This window comes from Astyanax mexicanus, chromosome 13 (assembly GCF_023375975.1).
Source record: "Astyanax mexicanus isolate ESR-SI-001 chromosome 13, AstMex3_surface, whole genome shotgun sequence".
Taxonomy (NCBI): Eukaryota; Metazoa; Chordata; class Actinopteri; order Characiformes; family Acestrorhamphidae; genus Astyanax; species Astyanax mexicanus.
Window position 1 is genome coordinate 32,683,164 of NC_064420.1, and position 22,359 is coordinate 32,705,522.

The 22,359-nt window shown below is 36.4% G+C and overlaps 1 protein-coding gene across 13 annotated transcripts; it reads right to left on the minus strand.

Annotated features, from left to right (window-relative positions):
* Positions 1–22,269, minus strand: tpd52l2b (tpd52 like 2b). 13 transcript variants are annotated; one of them, XM_022662936.2, is made up of 10 exons: positions 21,994–22,269; positions 18,281–18,432; positions 18,001–18,149; positions 14,684–14,743; positions 8,848–8,895; positions 8,249–8,350; positions 5,604–5,630; positions 4,709–4,750; positions 4,371–4,419; positions 1–1,834 (listed from the first exon to the last, which is right to left on the minus strand). In XM_022662936.2, exons 1-10 carry the CDS (start codon positions 22,010–22,012, stop codon positions 1,745–1,747), a joined length of 738 nt encoding a protein of 245 aa, XP_022518657.1. In that variant the 5' UTR covers positions 22,013–22,269; the 3' UTR covers positions 1–1,744. The 13 variants fall into 13 exon arrangements, with proteins under 13 accessions (XP_022518657.1, XP_022518656.1, XP_022518659.1 ...); XM_022662935.2 differs by having other exon boundaries at positions 4,709–4,753; XM_022662938.2 differs by lacking the exon at positions 5,604–5,630 and having other exon boundaries at positions 21,994–22,268.
* Between the last annotated feature and the right edge of the window lie 90 nt (positions 22,270–22,359).

Below are 22,359 nucleotides of genomic sequence, written 5' to 3' on the forward strand. Positions count from 1 at the left end.
TTGTTTGAAGGAATGCTTTATTGATATACAAACATAAACACAGACGTGAACATAAATGATAAGTATTCATTCCACCAATGTCTCAAAAGAAAACCAAATTTTTTCATGTTGTACACCTAAGCTATGATTCCTAAATTAAAGCAATATGGTGCTCGTGCTCTCTACAACAGCCAGTCCCATTTGCACACATGTAGTTCAATGGTTTTCTAGCACGGTTTCCATCAGAAAACATGCTCCGTACACTACATATTTCTCTCCTAGCTAACAACTAGAGATAGAGCCTTCTATCTAATAAATGCCATAAGATGAACCCAATAGCCAAACTTTACAACTTTCCCCTGCTGTGTATTACTGGCAGCATAGCTGTACATATTTCTGGCACACAGATATAACAAGTCCCTTGAACTTCAGCGTGGTCTATGATAAATGTTGTAAACTACTGATATAATTCAACCCACCGACACTTAGAAAAAAGAGATAACACCAACAAAGAATAAAGGAGGCAAAATAAAAAAGGCTTAATTTATCCAAACAGAAGAAATGATAAGAAAATTTGGCCAATGATGCAGTTTATCTTATTGGGTTTCCAAAAAGAAAAAAAAAAAGTGACTGTGCTACCATACAAACTGCACAAATATGCAGTCTTGTATAATTTAAAAGAAGATAACAAGATAACAAAAGGAGTTTGACACCACTGATCTTTTAAACAGTGTTTTGTTTTCTTTTTACATTGTTTTTTACATTGTTTTTTTTTACATTGGGTTACGTTAGATTAGGTTAGTGCAGGCTAACGCAAGAGTCATTTCATATTTCATAGTGATACCTGTGTAGTAGTTAGTGTGAGTGTAAGTGCGGTTTGGTGAAACAGCTCTTCGTTTCAACAGCAGAAGGTCTTTAAAATGGCCTCAGTTTGCTCTTAAAGCAGTGGCACAAAGCAAAGGCTCGCAGATTTTAATCTAGACAAAGCACAAACAAAATCAACTCCATCAATTTCACACTAGAAATCAAAAATTATATAAGTAGGAGTAGTAGAGGGCTGAAGAGGACGGTGAAAGGGAAAACAACCTCAAATGTAACATGCCCTGACCAGCAAAAAAAAAACAACAACCGATAAAGCAAGAGTGTGCAAGTGTAAGGCAGACAGAGGATTAGACATTCACTAAATGTACAGCAAAGTGTTGCTTCACATTGTACTGTATTGGAGTAAAAAAGGACTCAAATTAAAGATCAGCAGCATAGAAAACTGCAGCAAGTTCCTCTTTTTCCTTCCCACTCAGTTTTCATAGGGTGTTTCCTCTCTATTTACCCCTTTTTTTTAACCATGTGATGAACGCTGCTCGGCAGTAGAGTTTAAATATAGTTATTTGTATTCACTTATATTCATATTCCGATAAAAGTTATGTAAAAACATTATGCAAAGCAGTGTAAAATACTTTATAATACAAAATGATTTAACATTTTTCTCTTTTTGTACAACCTGTTTTGGATGACGCTTTGTGAAGTTAGCTGTAGTGTGTAAGTGTAAGTACAAGTGTGTGTGTGTTTGTGTCCATGTGGTGAGATGAGACGAGCACATGCAAGCACTGGTGGAAGAGGGGCTGGAGGAGAGAGGAGGATACAGAGAAAGAGAGAGAGAGAGAGAGAGAGAGAGATAAAGAGAGAGTGCAAGAGAAGTTTTGGCAGCTGTAGAGGGTCAGGCTTTACTAAGAGATGAAATGAGTGTCCGGGTTGGGAGTGCTGAGGCTTAGAACGGAGCTTTGTCCTGCACAGGGTTCGACTCGCTGGACGGACTCTGGATGCCATCACCGTTGGTTCTTCCTCCAACCACCTTGGTCTGCAACAAAAACCCAAACAGTCCATCAGACAGAGAGAAGAATGGGACTGAGCCACATCTGTATTATCACATTGAGTGATAATTAAGGCTAACCAATAAATCACCTTTTGTAGACTCACCACCGTTTTTTTTATTGTCTATGAAATTTTGCACTCCAACATACTGCATAGCCTGCAGTCTATCAATTGCAGGAGCTATGTAAATGGTATAAAACAACAATATACAGTGTATGCATTAAAAAAACTCTAAATATGATTTTTTATGGAACCTAAAGTGAGTCTTCTATGGTAGGAGAGGGCAATGGGGCCTGAGTCCAGCACAGTTTCCCGAGTTACCTGCTCCAACAGACCTACTAAACCTGGCAATTAACAAACAAGTTAACTCAAGTGTGCTTGAGCAGGAAAGGCACACAATTGTAAAGGAATCAAGTCCTCCAGGACCAGAGTTGCCCGCCCCCGTTTTAAAGAGTGTGCAGGAAAAAACATAAATATATTGTTTTATATCTTACAAGCTTCTAATGTCCAAACAGACCAAACAGAGTGGGACACACCACATTAAAAAAAATACCAATCAGCCACTGTTTTGCAATATTTTCACAACAAACAATATTTATCATCCTATTTTCACATGCACAAAATGCATTAGAAGAAAAAAAATCTCAAGAGTTAAATAAATACTACACTTATTTAAATCTAGAAATTAATAAAAAAATTTAATTTTAATTTTTAAAAAATTAAAATAATTACACACATTGTAACGAAGTGTGCAGTTGAGCAGTGTGTTGTTGAGCACTGATGAAATCCACCATATAATCAGATGTGAATCATTTATCACAGTACCAAATTTATCATATATTTGTTACTTGTCATATTGCCCAGCTCTATTTCTGACAGATTTTTAAACTTTTATTTAATGATTCAACATATAATAATATTAATAATATTAGAAATACTTTAGTGATCCCAGAGGGAAATTTGGGGTTGTTACAGTTGCAACCACTTCTGTACACTGAACAAATGATTACTACTAACATTAATAATCTGAAATAAAAAAAAAATAAAAAATGCTAACAAATACAATAAATCTAAAATATCCTGTATAAAACAAATATATATATTTTTTATTTTATTATTACTATTGCTCATATGAACTGTATGATAAGAGGCATATTGTCACACATTAAGAGAGGAGCTGTAGAGTCTTATTGCCACAGGAAGGGAGGCACCTCCTGTGGCGCTCTGTATTGCATTTTGGCAGAAAGTGCTTCTGTGACTCACCACTGTGTCAGAGTGGGTGAAAGCCAGTGTCCAAATTGGCCTGCAGCTTTGACAGCATCCTCCTCTCTAACTCTGCACTCAGCGAGTCCAGCTCTACACCCAGCACACATCACAGGCTTTGTGGATCATTTTTTATTTTATTTTATTGGTGCTTGCCACACTCGGCCTGCTGCACCATGATAGCACTCACCACCACAGGCTCATAGAAGATCCTGAGCATAGTCCAGCAAATACTGAAATACGTCAATGTGCACTTCCACATATTTATAATCCTTTACAGTGTCCACACTGACCCCTGATGGACACAAAGGACACTAGTGCCTTGTAGGGGCGGGCGATATGGCCCTAAAATAATATCATGACATTTCAAGGCATTTTTGCGATAACGATACTCTTGGCGATATGACAAAACACTGAATAAAAAAAAATATTTTAAGAATACACTACTGCAACAAAATTAAAATTAGATGTTATTATTGCATACGATACGATGTGGCACACCAATAACTGAGATATTAAAAAATACAAAAGTTTAATCTGAGTTGTCACAGAAGTCAATAATCCAGAATGTCATGATACTAATGCACTCCAAATATATCCATATGTGCAGGATTAAAGTAAAATCTACTTCATATAGTAGATATATAATAGGAAATGAGAACAGTGTTAATGTTTCTTTTGCTAAAAACAGCAAAAAAGTAGTACCCTGATGTGATAATTGGGGTGGGTGATATGGCACGATATTTTAGGGTAAAATATAATTTACGATATTTAAAAACGTTGGCGATATTATCGCGTACGATATGATATGGCACACCCCTAGTGCCTTGTCTGTGCCTTGTCCTTCCTCAGACTCACCACCAGTTATTTAGTCTTTTTTACATTGAGCTGCAGATGGTTGAGCTCAAGCTCTATAATTTAGGCAAAATAAATAATATTGTAAATCATAGGTCTACAATATATATCTGTAGATCATAGGTCATAAAGAATATGAATTCTCAGTCTGTATTAAGCAAATTGTAGCATGACTTGGTTGGTTTAAAATCCATGTCATGCAATGTGACTATTGCACATGTGCACATTGCACTGACAAATCCTAAAATATACGGTGAAGAATTCATGAATGTGTTTAAAAGTTTTCTGAGTCACAGATCTTTCCTTTTTTTTATCAGTACATTGAGATCTATTAGATCTCATGTTTCTGACTGCATGGTACAGATGTACAGGCAGTTTAAGTGGACATCTCAGTCATGCCTTACCTTGATGTTTCCAACTTTGTCCTCAAACGATTTGAAGGTTGGGGAGTTCCTAACAAAACAAAGCATTAGAATTGTATTAGTGCTCACTGCTGTAAGAGGCAGATGAGCGCCAGACATACAGAAAGTCCAAATGAATCTGTTCCAAAGACAAAGAGAAGGAGTTCCACATGTAACACACATTTTCATCCTCTGTAACATTGTATGTATTCAGTGTTAATTAGGTTAAAACTTCAGGCAACACTAGACAACATTGGTTTTATTTTAAATGCTCTGAATAATAAACATTAACTGTACATAGGCAAACAGAAGGGTACTGAAGTTGACCTGGAATACTTTACCTCATGGCTGGCATACTTATCGAATGGCGAATGGAGTAGTTGCTACTTTGAAAGCGTTAAAAGGAGACAAGAGGTGCCAGTGTTAACAAGCAGGTAAGGTAGAAGCATTCAGAACAAGAAAGATGCAAAAGCAAAGCAACCATAATTGACCTTTAAAGTCAGTACAAAACATGTTTATGATAATCTAAAACTCTATGCAGTTTTACATTGTATACACCAATGAGCCATAACATTAAAACCACCTGTCTATTACTGTTTATGTTCCCCTTGTACCATCAAAACAGCTCTGACGCACTTCTACAAGGCCTCTGAATGTGTACTGTAGTATCTAACAATCTAGATCAATTAAGTCCTGCAAGTTGAGACTGGAGGCCTATGTCCATCAAATCATTGAGCCTTCATCACACCTGTTGCTGGTTCATTGTTAGTCTTTTATTGGAGCACTTTTAATGAGTACTGACCATGGCATACCAGGAATACCCCACAAGACCTGTCTGATGTTTTGAAGACACTCCAATCCAGTCATCCAGCCAGTGCAAATTGACCCTGGTCAAAGTGGCTCTTTTAAAGTAAAATTTAACTTAAAATTTAAAGTACTGATTCTGTTCACATGCTGCACATTATGTACAGTACATCCCGACCCTTGACAATCAAGTTATTCAGTGGTTTGAATGTGTGAATGGCTGATCGGTTTACATATATCATGCAGAAGCAACTGGCCGAAGAATCAAGCAGGGCAAAATTCATTCTTATATTAGAGAGTATGAACATTGCTGACAAGACCTCATATAATATATAATGCAGCGCTAAACCTGAAATCCCATGACACAATACACAATATTGTATCTTTAAATTTATCTACAATATGCTGTTTCTGATAACTAGTCAGTCTTACCCAAAGGAGTTAGAGAAAGGCAGAGCTCTGCGGGCCAATCAGGTGCATCGATTAAAAAGAAAAAGGGAGGGAACACAGAACCAACCAGGGTGAGCGTTAGGCATCAGGCAAGATCAGCACAAGCAGAAATAAATAATTAATTAAATAATTAAATAAATAAATAAGAGATATAAACAATATAAACCGAACCTCACAGTAAGTCTATTTTTGAGAATGCTCTATACTGTTTTACAGCACTTACACTGTTGACTATAGCCCAGAATGACAGAATAGTGACAACTAATGACGGATAGATGAGAAGAATAGATGTGCATATGGTCATGGAATGGAATAAACACAAAGTGGAGTAACTGCACTAACTAAACTGCTAATGAATTGTGGTTCACACTGCAATAAGCACTATGTACTATGTAGTAATATGTAACTTTAGATTTTACATAGAAGCCAAATTCAACAGCAAACTATTCAAACAAGAACACCGATATTAATAAACTGCCTGCTGCTTTTGATCTGATAAATAAAGTTACCAGCTGAGCTTTAGACTGAAGTCTGTACTAAAGACTGCTTGAAAGGACAGCTAGAGTTACTGCTAATCCTCCAACATAGCCTCAGTACAGACGTACTGACAGCCTGTCATGTAGAACTGCCACAAGGGAACTGAATGCTTGGAGTTTATTGGACTATAAGCAGAGGCTGCTCTGAAAGAGTTCAGATCAAAGGCTACGCTTTTAAAGCTCTATGTTCTCCTGCTGTCATGTTGATAGCTGTACTATTCACTATCAATACTATGGATGTGGCAGTGACTAATCAGGAGTTTGCACAAGGAGTGGCTACGAGGATCCTGAAAATCCTGACCTCAAGATAAATATTTGATCAAGTGTTAAAAATAGATTTAAAGGAATTAAATAAACATGGGTTAGAGAGAACTTGAAAAAAAAAAGGAAGCTAGGAATGCGTCTTAACATTTGACCATTTTTGAAGGCTTAATAAAACAGGCTCTCTGTGTTTTAGATAATGGAATAAAAGACAGCAGTGCTGCAGAGATAAGGCACAAAACAGAACAAAAAACACAGTACAGGAAGACCTTGGCACAGCACAGGAAGGAAGCCAGAGCAAACGCTGGATCCGCAGCTGAAACAGAGCAAGCACTGACGGACTACGGGAGCATGCGAGAATAATGCAGATGAGCAAGACACAACAGAGACAGACAGACAATGTGGACAGTGATGATAGTTTGACTGAGAAAAGAACACAGCTCTCTCAGTTGTACTGAGAGAGAACGAGTTGGGATGGGTGACTGTAAATAAAAAGTGTATTATACAGCCTGATATCAGCATGAATAATAAATTGCCGTATCATTTAGAATGACAGGATGATGAACAAACAAATTCACACAGTTTTCTTCGTGCCCCAGATGCAATCAGTCCTCTGGGGAGACATCTTTGCTTCTTACGAAAAACACATAGTATCTGACTGAAATAAGTATCCGTAGCACGGAAAAAAAAGTATCTGACATGAAAACGTTGTATTGTGCCACCACTAAAATCACATCACATAAATTAAAATATATTTTATTTTATTATTAATACACATTAATTTTAAATATTTTTTGTTTCTTTTGTCTTTTGTTTTATATTCTTTGTCATTTATACATATTTTTATTGTTAGTACTAAAAACAGGTATAATTCTGTTCTATACAACAAATCTTAATATGAGCCGGAACGTGTCTTTAAAATTGATATATGTAAATGACTCCTGCTCTGACTGGATGCCCTGTATCAGGCCTCATTTAAAAAGGTCTAGATTGGAGCCTCACTTATACTAACTATAGTCTGAATTGTTGGTTATATGCCAATAGGTAGATTTTCTTTACATCACAGACTAGTCTTTTTACTTAAGACTGTATGGACTGTAATGTACAGTACGTTTTAAAACATCAAAAAGTTTAATTTTTACATAAATGTTTGGGAAAAAATAAGATTGCTTTGTTAATTAAAGTTACCTTAATGACTGAATACACTTGAGCAGATATTAAGTGACTAAATCTATTTGATTCTAATTGAGTATGTACAAAATCCTCATGCAGGTAGATGAAATCTTGAAGGTGCAATGAAAGATATTTTATATTTAATTGTATTTATATTTTTTTTAATCACTTTTGAAAATGAAGAAATGTGTATTTTCAGATTCTCAAGGTGGTCTCTGACATTTGGATCCTATTATATACAGCATGCTTTTATCAATGTCTACAGACATGCAAAACAATGCCATAAAAAATATAAACAGGTCTATAAATCTATTTGACATAAACTTCCGTTAATTGTCAGCTACAATAGCCGTTCAGTTCCAGTGTAAATCTACAGAAGCAAACACTTCAGACAAAATATATCACTATATTTTATGGTATTTTCATGATAATGATACTTTTGGTGATATGACAACACTGAATTAGAAAAAATATTTAGAATTGTATTATTGCATGCAATACGATATGGCTAACTGAGACATATTGTCAACCAACTACACTTAAAGTGAGGATAAATTTGTGTAAAATTTGATTTAGACAAAAAAACATTGGCATGAATTATCATGACATGAATTATTATTATTGGCATGAATAATCATGACTAGAGTAAGAGATTACCTCATGTCTCCTAGTTTCCTACTGATAGCAGAGCCCATGGTGGTGAAGGCGGCGGAGGTCTTCTGTCCTGCCTGAGACAGTGTTTCCTGAGTCTTCTTGTACCTGTAAGAGGACAGGAAAGCAGAGAATGGAGTTTGTTCATGGAGGATAGACACAGAAGTGTCCAAACATTCTTTTGTGAGTGAAAGCCGTGCGTCCACCAGGGGGAGATATACAGACTCAGGACCTCAGGACAGTCAGACACACATTTATTTGCTTTAGACTGAGAGAAACTAGCATTAGCGCCAACCCACTAGCAACAGTCTCACCTTTGAAGATTTCTCCATAAACTCCATAAAGTCAACACCAACAGAAGCTCCTTAAACAACTCCGAGCAACATATCCAGAGGCAGCAGTTTTTTTTGTTGTTTTTTTTAAATAAGGCCCGAAACACAGCAAGCAACCATGACAGCAGTTTTACAACCTCCCTGCTACAACACGAGAGAACGAGGCAAAGCAATGTCGGAGCAAAATAAAAAATAAAAATAAAATAAAACCATAAAGAAAGTAAAAGAGCTTAAACAAAAAGAGCAGAAAGAATGAGAACCAAAACAACTCACACTTCAGAATGGGCAATGTCATCCAGAGTGCTGGAGGCTGAAAGATATCTACAAACAAACAAGGTGAACATGTTCAACATTTCATTCCTGCATGCACAACTGAACTGGGTTGGTTGGACATGCATCACTAACATAACATTATTACAGGGATAAAGAAGAAAGACATGACCAGTTAGGAGCAAGACTGTAAACACAAGCATTGAAACATGCAACCTCTAAAACGGAGAAAAAAAACAAAATGCAAAGTCACAGCAACATCAAAATCTCTGATAAGCCTTCAGTGGTGCAGTTAAAACACATCAAATGCTAAAGACATATAATCAGGGGTGCAAGAGAAGATAATTTGCTAATATTGGCTCATAACACATACAAAGCAATGCCATGTCCATCATATACATGATCTACTCATCTATTAAAGAAAGATAAGGGCTGCCAGTCAAAGTCAGATTACGCAAAGCATTGTCATCAGAATGTGGACATGTGCAACAGACAAAAATCGCAAGACGTGCAATTTTATTAGATAAACTAAATCGAACACATTACGCTACATCTTGCTTAATATAAAAGGACTTTTGGACTATTCTCATTTTCTATGACATATCCACTCAGTATAATTTATTTTAGTACTATGTATGTATATTAACGTAATGTCACATTTAGTAATGAACTTATTATGAAATCTTTCAAAGATTTAAGAAATTGTTTTTTTTTTTTTTCCAAAGCCGAACAAAAGGAACCATTTTGCTAGAAGCTAAATACCGAATACCAAACATGGTTTTTCGCAGGTTTTCATTAATTTAGTATTTTTTTTTGCTATTGATTAAATTGGCTAAATGTATTTCTGTCTTGCTTTTCAATAAAAAAAAAGCAATTACAAAACTACAATCTAAAATATTTATCGAACATTTCAATAAATCGAACAATCGACATTTTTTTTTATTCAAGCGCACAACAAAGCACATGATGACTTAAACATCAAGAACATCATTAATTGGTAGAAATTATTCAGTCTTAGGTTACTGTAGTAATTTTATGCAAAATATAAATCGCAAAACAACAAACTATCGCAATGTTTTTTTTCTTCAATATCATGCAGTTCTAGTGTACTGGCTGTGCACATTCTCAAAATATAAAGTTACGCTTACGCAAAAACGGTAGGGCCAGTGCATGCACCCAGTGTGTTGTGTTTTAATATTGTATATTGTGATTTATTGAATCGTAAAAACATGCATAGTACATACATAAGCATGAAAACAACTGTCTATGTGAACACACTGCTAAACAACAAATGTATCTTTAGCCCAACAGACACCCACACTGCCTAGCGTCACACTGCGAGATGAGTGCAGAGGGATGGTCATCCAACCTCCCCTAGAGAAAGCATGGCCAATTACGTTTCCTTTGATTCTAGGCCTTGGATGGCTGATGCATCATTGGAGACTGAACTTGCATTGTCCTGATAAAATCTAAATAAACAATGTTATCTGTTATTCTACGATTTGCTATAAAAACATGCACTGGTCAATTTCCAATAAAGCAATCAGAATCGGTCATAAAAGGTAATGATGGGTGCACCTCTAATTTATGGTGGGATGTAATAAAGGAGCATTTTCTACATGCAGTTAAATACAGCAGAAGTTGTTTGAAAAGCAGAAGTTGCTACACAAGGTAGAGCAGTTGTGAACAGATAATGAGCTGTGCTATAAAGCATTATATGCTGGTGTTAACTCTTTAGGTTCCAGCTGCAGAACCTAAGCATGATGCTTTTTAAAGCTGTCTGTTGACTGCATTGAGAGCTCAAGCATAATAATGTATCCCAGAATAATCTGGAGAGGATAAGCTGGCACAAAAAAAAAACAACAACACTGCCTCTAAACTTACACTCCTCCTCTTATTCTCAGCAGCAACTGTAGACTGCTCAATTCTTGCCAACTCTGTGAGTGTGTGTTTGTTAAGAGGGAAGTGGGAGATCTCGCACACTCATGACCTTGTAGCCTTTTCAGTCTTCACCCCACCACACTGAATAATATTTAATCAGTGGAGTTAGAATGTCTGTATGTATGTCTGCCATTTTTAATGCAAAAAAATAGAGAATAGACAAAAAAGCGTAGACATGGGGTTTAAGATTGACTTGACCAATTTTCTAATTTTTCAACAATTCCACTACTATCAATTTTCCAAGCTATTCTGTTATTCTATGACTGTTTACACCTGATCACTTTCTGAACCTTGATAATCAGGATTATATCTAAATAAGGAAAAAACAAATTAAAACACAAGTGTAAACTCACCCAAGAATTTAAAACAGATACAAATTCGATCACTCAAAACACTTCAGGAGGTGGTCTGAGACACACTCGACTCAAGCTACATGTTATAGCAGTGTAAAAACATTAATCCTTTACAGACTCATTTAACAACTTTTCCTCCTCCCAGTTCAACAAAAAACACCAGTAATGATTGCTCTGTAAATGTGCATATTCTGTAACAGCATTCTGTAAATTCATGTGGCTAAAATCTTATCAGGATACAATCTAGATACCAGTCACACAATTTGACCAGGGGTTAAATGGGGTCTATGATGTTCTGTAGTGTATCTGGTAGGGGGCTATTCCACCTAAGAAAAACAAATGTGTTTTTAATTAATGTTAAAAGTAATGCTATAATGTTCCCGCCATTTCTCAATTTGCAGCCACTGCAGCAAATTAATGAGCGTAGAAAGGAAATGTCCAAAATGTTTAAAAAAGGAAACAGGAGAAGGAGGAACAGTGAATAGTTCCACAGCAGAGGTAGGCGGATACTGAAATAGGACAGAGAGATATGAATTGAATAACCCACACACTCAATACAGCCTACAGAAAGAAATTAAAATATCACTGACCCAGTATATGTGTTTGAAAAATGATGTGCATGACTGGACTAGCATTTAGATAATGAAACATACCAATTGCAAGAATACTGGTATATTCTTAATGTTTACATTTTGGGAAAGTCTAAAATGGCAGGCCTTTTTATATGCTGTAAAAGGATGTAATGCAACAGCAAGTGTGACATTTTTAAGATTAAATCCAATAATATTCTTCATAAAGAAATAAATGAAGTGTTGATTTGCAGCTAGAGCTGTCACCGTAATTAACTTATTGAGTTATTGTACAATTAAGCAACAATACACAAGAGGGAGTGCTATAATGTGTAATATTGGTATTGCTGTGCTGCGGTCATATGCACGAGGCCGCAGACGTTATAGCACAAACCTCAAGTGTATTGTTGCGATTATAACACAGTTCCATTATTGCTATTTGTTTAAAGATTTTGAGTTAAAGAGGACGAGAAAATATGACCTGTTTGGCTATAAAATAAACACTCAGCAAGTTAAAATAGTTCCATTGCTGCTCCATTTGTAACTGCTCTGTTTGGTTTGTAAGCGCTGCATACATGGACTAATACATGGAGAGCTTTGATTACAGTACATTACTGGCTGATAACGGCACTCACAAAACGCCTCTCAGCCAATCAAATTGCAGGGTCGGAACTAACTGTGGTATAATATATGGTAATAACCTCAAACATTTTTGCCTGCCCTCAATATTAACCATTATGTTTACCTAGTGAGGTAAAGTATTTAAACATTTTATATTCCAATTGCAATATCTAAATAATAATAATAATTAAAACTTAATTAATGCAATGCTTTATTAAACTGTTATCATTAAGGAGGGGGAAAGAAAATCAGGGGTGCAGGAAAATATTGATATATGGAAATACTGGTATATCAATAGCATGTTTTGCAATACTGTATTGATTTAAAAAAAACACAGTATAAAGTTTTAATTAGAGTACATGAAAAGGTTGATGGCAGACCAGTGGTTCATATTTTGTTGTGTTTAAACCCTGCCCACTAGTTAAATATAGCAAGCATGAATATATCGAGCATAAATACAGCGAGCAAACATTTTTATACTATGACAGTTTCTAAATTAAATATATTGTGTATCACAATTGTTTTTGTAACAAAATATCATGCAAAAAAGGTTATTGTTGTCTGTCCAAGTAGCAGCATTTGTTGTGCTTAAGAGTCTCAAAGGCCAGACTCAACACAGTTCTTATGATATTTACATATTTTGATCACCCGTTGTACTTATCACAGCATTTCAAGGACAGGAGAAAAAAAACACCACATTTAAACAGAATAGAAATAGAATCCCCCAGCCTACAAACAAAATTAACCAAAAGAAGCTTGTCTGCTTCAATGAAGGAATGAAGAAGAGGAGTAAAAATATCTGAAGAAGGCAGTGAGTCAGTGCTTCAGACACCCACTACTACTGAAGAGAGAAACAACAACACACGGGGTCTTTGTTTCACGCAACTGCGGAGGATTTCGTAATAGGCTGTCACTGCCACTGACTGGAGAAGCATTGAGAGTTAGCAAAGCTCGCTAAGGAAACATCAAACCGAGCATGTTAAAGGCGACAGAAAAGCAAACAGAGCGCTGTACTCAAGACTTAGACTACACACACAAACCACATGACCGAACACCCCCACACAATCACTCCAACTCACAGTGCAGGATTACTACTGCTTGTCCAGGACAAAAGTATTGGGGCACCTACTCATTCATTGTTTCTTCAAGTTCAAGGGTAGCGTATCCTGCTTTTGTTAAAGCAATGTGGTTTCTACAGTCTAGGGATGACTTTTATTAGATTTTGGAATGTTGCTATAAGGATTTTTATGTTAGTTTCATCATGAAAAGCATTGGTGAATCAGAATGTTAAATTATCACCATCCAACCTGATTACCAAACTTAAAATTCACCCCAAAAGTACTGGAGGGAGAACCATCATTCCAGAAAGCACAGTTCCAATGCTCCAAATCTTAGGAACATTGGGCATGTGGTTAACAAGTTCTTGTTTAAATTCTCCAGAGAGTCCTATTTTATTGGCAAAATAAAAAATATGCTGTCTAACAAGTCTATTTAAAAACCAACACTGTGGCCTCGGAATTAAAAATTATGTTTTTCCATTTTATAGTGAGTTTCTGAATGAATTACGTAGCTTTGCTCTGATTGGTTGATTGATTTACAATAACCAAGATCTAAGAGCGTAAAGCAGTGATGTGCTGGTCTCCAGTGTTGCTGACTATGTGAGGGGAAAAAAAAAAAAAAAAAAGTAACAAAAGACCATAGTCTACAAAAAAATAAAAACAAGTGTTTTGTTGCATTGCTTTACTTGTTGCGTAACTGCAATATAGAGATGGTCGATTAATCGATTTTATCGTTTCATTTGAATTTACAGTTAAGGACGGTGTGTTTTATGAAAATCAGTATTCTCTGAGTTTTCATTTACACCACCGGGCTTCCCTGTGGGCTCCCGTAGTTCAGATTGAGTTTAGCCCCTCCCTCCCTTAGAATCGTCAAATTACGTAATAATCATGATTTGTGTGTGAAGTTTACTTCTTTTGAAGCTACAAGCCTTAATAACAAAAAGCACAAAAGAACAAAAAGAAACAAGGCATTTCTTGTTAGTTACATTAGTCTCCACAGAAAAGGTAAAGAAGAAAACTTCAAAACTCAAACAAGCCCCCGGCAGATCTGCTGAGCTAAGGAAAAAAAAATTATGCACATTTTAATTTGTTATCAAAAGACTACTTTTAAAGGAAGTGTACTTTGTTTATAGATATAGTTTAACTGATCCACACTGACAGTACAAACACACACAGTCAAACCTGGTCAAGCAGACGTGCACCACACTGCACACACCACTAAAGATCCAGTATTACATGTTGGTGAGAGGAACAGGAGCAAACAGCCCCAAATATGCCAAACCATCCACAGACTCACAGCTCACATCCTGCAATCTTCTCATTCCACTGGCCCAGCTTCTCTGCTGTTCTCACATAGCTACAAACACACATGGGGTTATGAGCTGTCTCCAACAGACTGAGGGCACATTATATACCTTGAAAAAGAGGGCTGAACGCTTCAGCTGGAACGGTCTGTTCAAAGGCTTCTTTACTCATTCTAAACACATGAATTCAAATCTTGCTAAAAACTGTTTCTGCACTGATCTTCCAAAACTGTCTGGTGCGTTTGCACTCCCAGATGTTTGGTTGCCTTTTTCAGGGATTGACCACTTATTAGGTGGACCACCACTCATTCTGCTGTGTATCTCTGAACAGGAAATAACACTTAAGACATTAAATGATGGCAAATGTTGCTGGTAAAAGCAGGGACAGAGTTAAATCTCTTTTTTGCTTGATGCCACTCCTAATAATGGTAGCAAACATCACAAAGTTTTTTTTAATAACTATTAATTTAGTATTTTTTCCCGCCAAAATTTGGTAATAGTGTGTAACATCTATAAACTTTCAAACAGAGGCGTGGATACTGTCAACTACATAGATAAACACAGTATACTGTAAATATGTTTATTTGTAGTAAAATGCAAAAACACAATTACTGCAAAAATAATTAGTTGTAAACTCTTTTTAAAGCTAACAGAGTCACTGTTTCCTGAGTCCTTGTGAACCTCTGGTCCTATCAAGACCTGGCCTTGTGAGTGTTTGCCTTTCCCATACGTTCTTCCTTTTAAATAATGAATGTTTGCATTCTTTCTCATGCTGTCCAATCCTTCTCGTTGTACTTAAAGAAGCAAACTTTGTACTGCAAACATGACTAACTCATCCCATATGAATGCTGAGCATGTGACCTGCTATGCACTGAGTGCTAAATTCCCTGTTCATTACAGACAAATTCCATCTGAATCATTTAATTAATTGTGCTATTGTGAGGTAAAATCTAATCAGAAATGTATACCTGTATTTGAAGTCAATTAAACAAAACAACAAAAAAGCAAAACATTCTTACTAATAGAGAGTTTTTTTGGAGGTATAATATTGCTCCTAAATATATATCATCCTGATCTAATTAACCCAATAATCCTTTTTAAACAACAGTTGTTAGCTTTGCAGGTTTTCTATGCAAGAATGACAGGAAGTGAAAAGGTAAATCAGCACAATAACAGCTGTGAGTCAACCCTGACTCAGACTAAAACACTCCCACAGAACTCATACAACGCCGCTGTCTATTCAACCCATAAAACAATGCCACTCAAAGCTTTTTGTGAGGAGACATGCCAGTCTCTCTAGTGCTTCAGCACTTTTATATGTAAATTGCCAATATCTGAGAGAGCTTGATTTCCAGCATCATGAAGCGAGAGGTGGACTGTGAGTTAGTTAGAGAATACAGCAGTGCTGGGAGCTTCAGAGGGATTAGCTTGTAAGAGTTGCAGGAACAGCTGCTATAAAGTCCCCTGTCACATGGCATCAGTACATACTAGGAGTGTGGATCACTAATTACTTGATTTAATTATTATTATGCATTAGGAAAAGATTCAGTGATTAGTCGAGATTCAATTAGTCAAGATTATTTTGGTATGACTCTAATTGAGTTCTAAAGAAAACATTCCACAAAAAATGCTGAATGTTATTAAAGCAGTGCTACCCAATGAAGGGTGCATAAACCAAAACTAGTCCATGATGACATTTGGTTTGGCCCATGCATCTTATATAATTCATATTTTTAGTACTTAAAAAGCAGCCTATTTTATTCATTTGTATATTATAAAGCCTTTTCAGAATCAGCCCACCACAAATGCTGCACTATTGTATCTCCTTGAAGCCCTAATCAGGCAAGATTAGTTTTACATGAGGAGGCAGGATAACGTCATTATCACTACAGTTTCTCAAGGTTTTTATCCCGACTGAATGTGCCATGTTACTGTATTTTTTGCACTATAAGGCGCACTATCAAAAAGAGGCTATTTTATGGTCTATTTTCATACTAACGCATATTTGTTTTTGCTACACTAGTAACGAGTAGTAGGAACAGGGGTGTTGCCATGTTTTCCTTCTAATTCAGCTAAGGCCACCCGACAGAGCTACACTGAGGAACCCTGGGTGTTCCAGTAAGCCAGGGCGATAGTAGCTAATGGTTTGTCCCACGTAGCTTGTTTTAACATGGTAAACACACAGGCTACAGTCACATATACTCGCCTCACTGTGGTTAGTGGCTAATGCTAATGCTGCTCCGACAGTGCTACCCAAAGGTTAGAAGCAGGATACAGGCCGATAACACTCACCTCTGGACAGCCAAAAAGCTAGCGCTTAGAGTTGTTAGCAGCTAATGCTAATGCTGCTGGAGAACTAAACTGAAAATCCTTTGGCTTTACTGCTCCTTACAACCTGACTGTTAAAATTGATGATTTTGGGGAAAATTAAAGGATTTTAGGTGCGCCTTATAGTGCAAAAAATACGGTAGTCAAGTTTACAGACTGCGTGCTTTTGCTTCATTAAGATTTCAGCTCCTTTGGCCTTTTGTAAAATGAGCTGTATAAACAACCTCAGGTTAGCCTATATTAATCTATTTCAGTGGTCAATAAATGCGTTGTCAAGTGCTTTGAAAAAACATTATTTATTTATTACTTTCTAAAACATAAAATTAAGAATAATGCTGTTACCACTAGTCTTGGAAATATATTTTTTTTAATTAAAAAAAGTTCCCATATTTCATGCTTTTCCAGACTGGAAATTTATTAAATCAAATTCCATATGTTTTACATACTTGCATTGTAGCTGCTAATGTTTAAGCAAGGTGACTCCAGTCCCTTAATAAAGTATAGCTACTCTCATCTCAGTGATTGATGCCGAGATTTCTCGTTTCAAGCAAATTGTTAAAAAACATATTACAGAGGTCCTGTAGTAAAATTATATAACTCCGCCTCCCAACGTAAAACTGATCCCATCTGATTACAGCTTTAACCTAAAGATTTGTTCACTCTTGGACTAAAGGAGCTACTTGTGCAGTTGTGGAACACAGATCATTAAAATAAATGTTTCTATTTGACTATTTGCATTCATAAATATCCTGAAAATTATATTTTAGCCCAAAATCCTAAAACCCACACCTATTATATCACATATAGCTTAATCCACATAGCAAAATCTATGTGGCTTAATCAACACTATCAATCAGTATAATGTCCTATATAACCAGTAAATTCACTGTACTAGGAACTTTAAATAATAGGGTCCAAACCTATATTTGAACCGGCTAGATGATAGTGGGGACAGACAGGAATTGAGATGAGATCTACTCACGCGTTTGAGGTCTGGACATCCTGCCAGCCTTTAGAGATGTTCTGTTTAAATTCAGTCAGGGGGCTGAGGCCCAGCTTGCGCTTCAATTCTGCTGCATGACGCTCTTTTGCCACTAGCACCTGTCGCAAGGTCAGGATCTCTTCCTCCACCTGAAGTGATACATAGATGATGAAACATTAATTCACAAACTCTTCTCCTTCACCACCTGCAGGTTACTGCAGTGCAATAGAACAGGCCAGTGTAGTTGTTGCAGCTGTTGTTGTTTTCTCTTGTTGTTTACCTTGGTCAACTCAGTCCTCAGTTCCTCAGCCTCCTCTTCTGTGAGTCCTGGAGGGAGCGCTACTGGGGTGACACCAGATGCACCCGTCTCTGCTGGCATCTCTGATAGGGAGTCAGAAACCAGGCCTTTATTTGGAGAGTTCAGATTGATGTCTGCAAAAAGAAAAAGGAAAGGCAGATAAATGAGATTATTCTTAATGATATGCCTGGAACCACATTCAATATAATATTATATTTTAATATTCTTTATCTGCTCATTTTGTTATCCAAGACTTTAAGACATATATCATCTATAAAACCAGAGGCGTCAAACTCATTAGTCCAGTATCAAAGCAGTCAGACTGCATGCACTGTTTTTGAATTAAAAAATAAATAAATAGATCTTGGAAAAATAACTAATCAGTACATTCTCGCTCAAGTGTGCTAATAATGTAACAGGGCTCCAAACTAACACCGTCCCAGGGACGATAAAAATAGTTTATGGAACTTTTTTGGGATGCTTTCTGTAAAGAAAATGTGCGTGGTGTAAGTTATTTTGAAGGATTGCTGATTGAAATATAACTGGGAGTTTTTTGCTTAGCACAGAATCTGTATATGGATAAAGTCATGCCTTTCAACACACAGCCAATCAGCTTGCTGGGAACACCAGGAGAAGAGGTGAAGTGAAGACGTTATGATGGTAGAAAAATACATATTTATAAAGGTAAAAAATATATATTTTGGGATGGATAATTATTAGATTGGGACAGCTGACGGAAAGCTTTGGGGGGGGGAATAAATAAATAAATGTATATATATATATATATATATATATATATATATATATATATATATATATATATATATATATATATATATAATAACATTCCTAAACAGATTCAGTGCTAGCTAACATTTCCGGAGAATATTAGGTAGATCCTAGCAGCAAAAAAAAACAAAAAAACAAAGAAAAAACTGTTGCCCTAAGCAGGCCGTATATCCAACAACCGTGTCTTTGCTTTTAAGGTTTCTTTCTACCTTTGACTTAAATGTAATATGTTATATTTTATGCTGTGTTGTATTTAACAGCTCAGCCTCAGAATTAACATAAACAAAACTAATGTTATGTTTCAGTTTTTCTTCCATACGTGGTTTCTTTTTATAGAGATTCAGCAAGAATTATATAAATACAGACTTGATATTCTCTCTGGCAGTGACATTAGATGTCTGGCATTCTTTTGCCAAAAAATAAAAATAAAAAATCCAATCCATATATGAAACCTCCCACTTACAAATAATTCCAAAATAAATAAAATTAAAGTTCCAATTCAGTCATGGTATTCCTCCTATAGTGTCTATCTTTAAGATACATCTTCAGAAGGCTTTTTTTCTGAACTTCAAATAGAAATTTTCACTTTAAAAGGCCAACAAGCATGTTTACGATACATTAGCTGTAGTAATGGTAACATTTTCATATTGGCTTGAGAGTTCCCCTTAAAGAACACAGTTTTAACAGAAAATTTGTTAAAGTTCACCCACAGATATTATTTAGCTCTGTGCACAATGGCTGTGTTCTGCTCAGACGGAGTCGGGTGTAAGTGGAGAACGTATTAGCAGTTCAGTCCTGGGCATGCCCACTTGGAAACAGAGGAGAGTGCTTTAATGACAGGTTAAAAGCTTTCTAAAGGGCTCAGAGTACTTTTCCACACAGACACACAGGGAAGCAGGCCACCATCATATAGCCAAACACCTAAGACCACTTCTCATCACGATAAAATGGCTATGATACTAAGCTCTGTTTTGCGGTTCGTTCTGCAATGAGGGTGTTCATTTCTGCTTTGGGTTTAGTTGCTGACTGGGGAGAAAACAAACAAACAACACAACACAGATTTCCTCACATGTGCTCATATCATCTGCAAATATAATATGTGCTTACTCCAGACAGGTTTTATCATGACAGCTGACCATGTATCTGCAGAACATAGTGTTACAACTTGCCACAGCAGTCCATCCTATTGACTGGCTTTAGGATCAAGCAAGTGGACCTTCACTTACTGACTGAAACTGCATTTACAACCGATGACAACACTGAACTGATTGCCAGCCACACCCTCAGCAAAATATGTCTAGACAATAATAAAATATATCTATATATAATATCTTATGTGATGTCAATAATAACAATAATACTTGACCCTTTTGTAGGTACAGATATTTGTTGTGGGCGTTCTTGTTGATGATAATATATACCGTATTACTAAACAAAATCAAAAATTGTTTATTGTTTTGTGACACAGGTTTTAATGGCTAGCTCTAAAAATAATCTGTGCAATCTATAATTAAATTCATAGCAAACTATATCTGTTATAAATATTATTATAAAAACACGAAGCTTTCTAAAGTCAAGACAAAATCAAATATGCAACATATGAGTTTTTGCTGTTTACTGTTCTGTCACAATTACACAACTTTTAATACGGAGTTTAAGTTATCCCCTGGTTTTTAATCACAGTTCTCATGCATCTTGGCATGTTCTCCTCCACCAGTCGTACACACTGCTTTTGGATAACTTTATGCCACTCCTGGTGCAAAAAATTCAAGCAGTTCACCTTGGTTTGATGGTTGTGGTCATCCATCTTCCTCTTGATTATATTCCAGAGGTTTTCAATTTGGTAAAATCAAACAAACTCATCATTTTTAAGTGGTCTTATTACTTTTTTCCAGAGCTGTATTGCTAGTATATTTTCTACTATTATAACTTGTGATGTGTTCTTGTAGCGTAGAACGAAAACTAAAAAATATATATACTAACCGATGGCTGTGAGACAATGTTAAATATAGACTGTTTAAATTTTTGTTTTCCATCATTAATTGTTGTCATTTCATGTTATTTTTTATGTAAATACAATGCTACAAGACAAGACTGCACTAAATAAAAAAGTGGTTTTTTTTGGGGGGGATAGAATTTGGTTTAAGGTTCTACCTGGAGGTGACGTAATCTTTTTAGCAGCCAAAGCCAGATCAGATGCAATATTAACAATACATAAGATTAATATGTTACGACATGTTTACATTTAAATATCTTCAAGATAAAATAATAAAAGATGCATATGTGCTTTAATATGTAATAGAAAATATTAAAGTTTCGTTTATTAATTACTTATTTAAACAGTGTTTTCTTTTGTTGCTTTAGGAGAACATTGTGCAGTCAGACCTCTTTTTAGAGGTCTTATAGCTTAAAAGTGATTTCGTCAAATACATTAAAATCAATGCCACAGACGATTAAATTGCTTTTCCATAAAGTTAAATAAGGTGTTTCTGGATATTTACATTAAAGTAAAAGGGACTACCTACTAACATGACAGAATTTTAAATAAAAAAAAACTACTAAAAGTGAACTAATCAACGCACAAATATTTAAATAAATATTCATGATAAACCTGAAGGTGTTGTAAAGTTTAATTAAAAGGTAATCTCCGTGGTGAGAGAGTGAGGGGGGAAACTGGTGTTGAGTCGTTGTTCTGTTTCTGTTCTGGCTGCTGCTATCTCTGGAGTAACATGATACTAGCTCACCGACCCTGCCCTGCTCTCTGCTCCACCACCACACACAGCGCTCCCGCCTATGAACAGTAATTAAAGTCTCCTCAGTAAAACACAGAAAGAGGAATAACCCCGCGGGTCAGGGATATCAGGCAGTGAGCTGCAGCGCAGAGGTACAGCTGGCTCTGTGTTTACCTTGACTGGCGGAGTCCATGTCGTCGAACAGCCGAGCGGGTTTTCTCCTAAAGCGCGAGTCCTGGCCGCTCCTTCCGCTCGAGTATCGTATAAAACTAAACCTGCCCGAGGCTCTGAACCGCCTGTCAGACACGCATGAACAGCAGAGCTCGGTTAACTACGGGAATTCAGCTGCAGCAGCTACGGTATCAGACCCCCACTACACACTATACACCCTCACTGACTCTCTCAGACTCACAGCCAGCTCAGCCTGACGGGCCGCCCAGTCCACCTCTTTTCCGGCGCACGCGGATGACGCTGTGGGTGAGTGTTGTTTTCCAGCAGGAGAAATATGGATGACCAGAAATAACGCTATAAACATACCGT

What these genes read in the sequence shown, in the direction of transcription:
- tpd52l2b (XM_022662935.2), bottom strand. An exon ending in TGAGGACTGAGTTGACCAAG is followed by an intron (nt 18,150 to 18,280) that starts GTAAACAACAAG and finishes GTATCACTTCAG; the next exon opens with GTGGAGGAAGAGATCCTGAC. An exon ending in AAGATTGCAGGATGTGAGCT is followed by an intron (nt 8,896 to 14,683) that starts GTGAGTCTGTGG and finishes GTTTGTTTGTAG; the next exon opens with ATATCTTTCAGCCTCCAGCA.